General features: G+C 34.5%; 1 protein-coding gene across 3 annotated transcripts; it reads left to right on the plus strand.

Annotated features, from left to right (window-relative positions):
- The first annotated feature begins 3,053 nt into the window (after positions 1–3,053).
- On the plus strand, positions 3,054–6,148 carry LOC110877944. Of its 3 annotated transcripts, none has more exons than XM_035974825.1 (5): positions 3,054–3,230; positions 3,347–3,409; positions 4,507–4,738; positions 4,831–5,549; positions 5,813–6,148. In XM_035974825.1, exons 3-5 carry the CDS (start codon positions 4,606–4,608, stop codon positions 5,978–5,980), a joined length of 1,020 nt encoding a protein of 339 aa, XP_035830718.1. In that variant the 5' UTR covers positions 3,054–3,230; positions 3,347–3,409; positions 4,507–4,605; the 3' UTR covers positions 5,981–6,148. The 3 variants fall into 3 exon arrangements, with proteins under 3 accessions (XP_035830718.1, XP_035830722.1, XP_021981869.1); XM_035974829.1 differs by having other exon boundaries at positions 4,583–4,738; XM_022126177.2 differs by lacking the exon at positions 3,054–3,230 and having other exon boundaries at positions 3,265–3,409.
- The last annotated feature ends 512 nt before the right edge of the window (positions 6,149–6,660 follow it).

A 6,660-nucleotide genomic window follows, 5' to 3' on the forward strand; every position in this document is an offset into this window, starting at 1 on the left:
TTAGGGGTGAAACCCGCATCTTGTCAACTAGTCCCACTCCTCGATTTTCAATCCCGCCAAAGTTTTGATTTTTCAATCGATTAGGGACGTGTAGTAACTGGAAGGGTAAAATACCGTTAATCGCTTCTCGACGAGAGTGTTTTACCTATTAGGCCAAAACACGTATCCCTAATTTGAAAGGATCTTCGATTCACTTTGTAATAGTCTTAGTTACGTTCCGTGACATTCCATATTTTACGTTATCTCTCTTTTATGTTATCTCAATTTAATGTGTTTTATACTTGTTACCTCATTCAATTCGAAGCCGATGCACAATTCGCACGTCTCTCGGAATCGAAAACATTAATAATTCTCGTGAACAAACTAAATTTGTGCTCCTTTACGCATTTATACGTGTCTTATACCTTCTGAATACTTGTTATCTCATGCAAACTATGTGAATTCGTACGTGTTACGTGATTACCTACATGCTCAATCGATTAGTCAACTAAACTATTGAAGTACAAATCTTGATTACCAAAAGTCAAAATCAATGAAACTAAGCAAAAGCAGAAACCAAATTGATTATACAAATGCAGATAGTATTCAAACTTGTGCAAGTGAAACTAAATGAAGAAAGCAAGATGGCGATAACAATGGTGGAAATTGACAATCAAGTGAGAGATGTGAAGCAGTATTTACCGTCACCGGAGTTGCAGCAGGTGCAGAGTGAACAAATCTGGAAACCACTGAGTTTTCGACAAACGTCGTTGAACAGAAAAGTCATGAGATTCCGTCTTTCGGGCTCTATTAACGGCACCATTGTTTCATCCGCCTGAAAAGTAGAAATAAGAAGTTAGAAATCGCCGAGAACGACGTCGTTTTCGTCACCGTCGTCGTCTCCGTTTCCTATAATTAGGCTTTTACAAGCTCCATAACTACTTTGATTGAATATTCAGGTGTTTTTTCTAGACCTAGGTTGAATAATAGGAGAGGAAGTGGTGGTGGTAGTGAGCGGTGATGGCTCGTGGTGGTAATTGATGACGATGGTGGTGGTGGTTTGATTGTGGTGGTGGTGTATAGTTTATGCAGACAAAGAAAGAGGAAGAGGGAAAGGGGAGAGGGGGTGGGGTAGGAAAAAAATGGGCTCCACTTTTTTTAAATATTATAATTGGTTTATTTTAATATTTTCTTTATTAGTTTTATATTAGTAAAGGCATTTAGGTCATTTCACACCCATTTAACACAAAAAAACTAACCCCCATCCACGTTAGGGACTATCCGAGAACGATTTTTCAAAAGTTGGGGACTATAGTTGTAATTTCAGAAGTTAGCGACTAAAGATGAAAATGGAGCAAACCACAAGGACTATCCGGGCATTTTTCTCGTTAGTAATATAAGATTAATACTTTTTTGTGTTATATAATGCTTTAATTATTATATAACGTTCTTTTTAAAAAATGTTTTATACAATACTTTTAAGTAAGAGAATCAAATAGAAAGTATAGTTTAGCAGTATTGAAAAATAAAAGGAAAAAGTATACTTTTAAGGGTATGAAAGAATGAGGTTGTGACATTTAGCAAAATTGAAAAATAAAAGGAAAAAAGTATTTTAGTTAATCTCATCTCATAATTTCCCTTTCTCTGTAGCTTCATAATCCATCATCTTCAAAACCTATCATCTTCAACCTTTTACTCACATTCTATCTCTGTAATGATTACTTCATAGTGCGACTTTCGTCATCAATCAATGATTCAAACATTCAGTCAACGTATTCTTCAACTTTTTTTTTTTTGAAGAAATTCAATTTAATTTCATACATTTCTCATTTTTTTCTCGTGATTTTGAAGCGAATCACTCGATTCGTTCAATTCGACCGTTGATAAGTGTTTATAGTATTCAAAATTCGTCAATCGTGGAAGAAATCCTAATAAATCGGCTTTGATCTATGTATTTTTTAATTGTGTTTTACGATCTGGGTTTTCGAATTAAGTCATTGCGTTTTACAAAAGAATGAAAAAACACATTTTTTGTGTGTTTTAGTCCATTGCGTATTAGAAAATTTTTTTTTTTTTGTTTTTAGTTCATTGCGTTTTAGAAAAAAAACATATTTTTTTATGTTTTTAGTCTATTGCGTTTTAGAAACGACATATTTTTTTTATGTTTAAGTCCATTACGCTTTAAAAAAAAGACATTTTTTGTTTTTTTGTTCATTGCGTTTTAGAAAAAAAATCACTTTTTTGTGTTTTTAGTTCATTGCGTTTTAGAAAAAAAAACATTTATTTGTGTTTTTTGTCCATTGTGTTTTAGAAAAAAAGTCATTTTTTATGTTTTTTTGTCTATTGCGTTTTGCGCATCTAGGTTTTTGATTTTTTTCTTTAAAAGTATAGCAATAATACTCGTTTTAAAGATTAAAAAACACTCGTTTTTAAGGTGCAATTTTTAGAAAAAGATAATCGTATGAAAACGTTATTAACACTTTTAAAAACGGTGTGAAATTAGAGTTTAGATAAACTATTGATTTGGATGGACTAGAATATCCTAAACAAACTCACTCTTTTTTTTTTCAATTCCACCATTTAATCTTAATGATCTATTTTAAAAATCTAAGGGTGTAGGGAGTGGTTAAACACTTGAAAGTGGTAATACTTAAAATCAACCAATGAAAGTGTGTTATGTCAAAGTGGTAAACTATGCTCAAAAGTGTTGGCAATGGTTAGACACTTCATGAATTGGTAAACTATTTAAAGAAAAATATGTGATTGGTTGAGATGGCATGAACCCCACCACACACCCCCCACCCTCTCCCCACATCGTCAACCCCTCTCCGATTTCTTCCCTACAATCGGTAAAACATGTGCGATAAATGCTTTGGCATCGATCACCGATCGGTGCCGCATGAGTTTGCGGACTCCACTCCGGACCGCCTAATGAATATGATTGTTTGTTACCAAAACAATCTTTTGTAATATCATGAGACACAGCTGCTTTTACCTGTATTCTAAAAAAATATATAAACAAATAAATAAAAAGTCAACGTCACCACTGATTTTGACTTGTTTACGCGGAAGTTTGACTCGTTCCCACTCCAAAGGTGGCGATTGTCGACTTGTCGTGTCGGAAATCGTAATCAAAGTCCTACCGCCACCACCCTTCTACTTCGTACAGCCACCGTCGGACCCACCCCCATAAAACCCGTTTCAGTTTTCCCTCCAAAACGTGGCTTACACTCAACCCATTTCTGAATGTGGTAAAGTCCCATTTTCTTATCATTTCCTTCATTACCGTTTTCTTGATATATGTGCAATCTCTTTATTGATTGTTTATGTGAATTACATATTTTTTTTCTTATTAAACGATTTGCAGAGCATAGTAGATTTGCTCTGTATTTTATATTTTTATCGGGTTGAAGAAATCTCGATTTATTTGGTATGTGTTCTTGAACTCTTATGGTTTCTTGTTCGAATCGATTCTTATAGTTATATGTAAATCATATGAATATATTGTTTCGTGGGGAACGCTCAAAAAAGCCAAACTTTGAGCCCGGTTAAAACAACATGCCAAAGTGGGGCAATACGGGGCTCACCGATTTGGAGAGTGTGGTAACCTTATACATGAAGTTCACCCTTAAAAAAATATATGAATATATTGTTTGGCTGAGTTTATGATTTCTTTTGTTTGTTGATTTAATTGATCATGGCTTTATGTCACGCCCCGCTAAAACCCAACGACACTAAGTTGGCAAGGCTTACTTAGACCGTGATCTGAGGCCACACGCGAGTTGAAGAACTAACTCCCTGACATTTACACTGTGTTCCAGAGTTTACTAATGGAAGGAAAGGAAAAGAAACAAAAAGAAAGTAAAAGTATTTTGTGTTCTAGAGTTTCATTTAAGGAAGGAAAAGAAAGAAAAATAAAACATGTCCTCTTCCCGAATTTCATTTAAGGAAGGAAAAGAAAGAAAATGAAAGGAAAACTAGGCTAAATTCTTTAGTTTTTCTTTCTTTCCGATTTGGAAGGAAATGAGGGGAAAGACATCTTTTTTTTTTCTTTCTTGTCCTTTCCTTTCTCACTTTTACTTTCTTTTCCCTCGTTAAGTTAACTCGGGAACAGGTGTTGTTTGGATTTAATATGATTATTTCCAATTCAAATATTAGAAATGCATATTTATTTCCTGGTTTTGGACCCTTGATAGCTAGAATTGGACATGCTTCTAGACCAAAAAATACGATAATTTGTCTATTTTTCTTGGTTTTGTTTAACCCTTTTATGGATACAACATAATTGTCGGATTGACAAATTCGTTGTGTGGATTTCTGGTAACAAGTTTGGATCCATTATTCTTGTTAGAGTCAATAAAATTGAGTTGGTTGTATTCCGTTAGATTAGCTAACCACTTGGTCATTAAGAGATACATATAATTTCATATCATACTTTTATTTCTCTAGAATGGGAGTAGATTAGCTTAGACTCTTAGTTTAGATTGCTTTTAATTCTTATTTGGTGTTCAATATAACTGTTTGCAGCCTTCTTTGGACAATCTGTGAGTCACAATTGACTCGGAAGATGTAAATGAGGAAATCAGTTTTTCCACCTTTGCAGCTCAACTTCATGAGAGTTAGAATATGGATTACGCGTTTGTGCATATCAAAAAAGATGTATACAACAATAGAAGAATAGTATTATCAGACAAGAATTGTTTGTCTGATCAATCGCGTGTGGAGGTAAAGCTTGAAGATCTATTGTTCGCGAGCCTTGGTAAGACACAAAGTAGTGATTTTGCATACAACATGTTTATTCAACATACATATGGTCAGTGGTCTAAAGTTTAAACAAGAACATTTAAACAGAAATAACAAATCTTGACGATAAACCCATGGAGTACTATCATGGGATGCTCCGTTGCTCGTGGCATAATGGATTTCCACACTATGTTTTCACTGTGGAAGACGACAGAAAAGTCTTTATAAATTCAAAATATATTAAAGTTGAGTCGACTACTGATGAGGGCGTGGAACGTGTTTACATGTTTCATTCTAAAGACTCGGATCTTCTTGGTGAAATGAGTGTTTCTACATCTTTTGAACTCTGTCCACATGGTACACAAATCATGGAGACAAAGTTTGTTTTGTGTGCCAATGGTGATAATATTGAAGCATACACACATACTTTAGATCAGAATCAAGTTTTCAAAAATCGCAACTTGTTAGATCGTCTTTCACTTCCACACCTCGAGTTAGCAGCTATAGTGATGAAAGATTGTATTCGCGAGAGTCAAAAAGAGGTAGAAGTTGGTGGTTGGGGATTAAAGTTTCTCAAAAAGGACAGACATTGTGAAACTTGCAGACAAAATACCAATATGAATGTTGTTGTTCCTGCTGGTGTTCATGGCGGGCCTAGATCAAGAAACGGTGGAGGCCCGTCTAGCCTTGTTGAGAGGTGGAGAAGCGGTGGTTCTTGTGATTGCGGTGGATGGGACCTTGGTTGTCCCCTCACTGCGCTTCATGCTAGACCGAATAACCAAGATGGTAGCTTTGGGGATAGTGTTTCATTTGATTTATTTGTACAGGTATCACATCGTTTCATCGCTTTACTAACATTTGGGTACCGAAAAACCTTTTTTGTCCAAAAAATGTATAGTTTAATAATTGGTTGGTGTGTAATATGATCTAACCCTTTGAATATAAATATTTAAGAACGTATATCTACCCAAAATACGCTTTGGACGTGATAAATTATAACCCAAATCGACTTATGTAGTATATATGGCTTGAAAGGGTCACATCTATTTGACTATTTCACATGTTTATTGATGGTTTTGCTTGTTTGTAGGGTTGTAAGCAAAGTGTGCCGGTTTTAAAAATGGTGGAAGTACGTGATGGTGTGTATGATCTTCGTTACAAATCAATTATATCGCCTCTGCAATCTCTTTCGATGGTTGTGGCAGCAATCCATAGGCATAATAGCTCTATCATGAGACCTAAATTATATGCAAACTGACACAAGATAACCATGATCTACAAGTACCATAGTGAGGGAAATTTAGTATAAAGAATTTGGGAACATATACATTTTTTAAATGTAGCGACTCATTTAGTGTATACATTGTTACATATTGTAAAGACATTATTTATTTTGATTACAATAGAAATATGAACATTCGATATAGATACTGCTTAGTATAATTATACTTGTGTTCAAGTCTTACATCCCTAAACCATTAATAGGAATTTCCAAAAGACCAAGCAAGTAAAGCAAAACAAGAATTACTAAGCGAAAGGTACACAATGTAGGCTGGTTGTGCAAACACTAGTCGGGTTAATCATATAGCTAGAAGGTGACGATCCTAAGAATAAGAAGATGGGTCAATGCATACTCCAATTGTGAATCAGTCACCGTTTTCATAGTGTAATTTTTTTCTGGTTTTACAGAAAGTAAACTGACTAAACATGCCCATCCATTTCATTTTGCGCTGATATGGGTATTTTAAATTTTAAGATGGGTTAAGATGGTATAAACAAAATTAGTCACTAGGTTAGGATGGGTTATGAAATGGTGGATAAAAAAAGAGTAGGTCAGGATGTGTATGAGATAAAACCCAAGCGGGTCAGGATGAGTATGAGATAAAATCAAAAAAAATTCTAAAAAATCATACAAATTCTAAAAAATAAAAATAGTAA

This window comes from Helianthus annuus, chromosome 1 (genome assembly GCF_002127325.2).
Source record: "Helianthus annuus cultivar XRQ/B chromosome 1, HanXRQr2.0-SUNRISE, whole genome shotgun sequence".
Classification (NCBI taxonomy): Eukaryota; Viridiplantae; Streptophyta; class Magnoliopsida; order Asterales; family Asteraceae; genus Helianthus; species Helianthus annuus.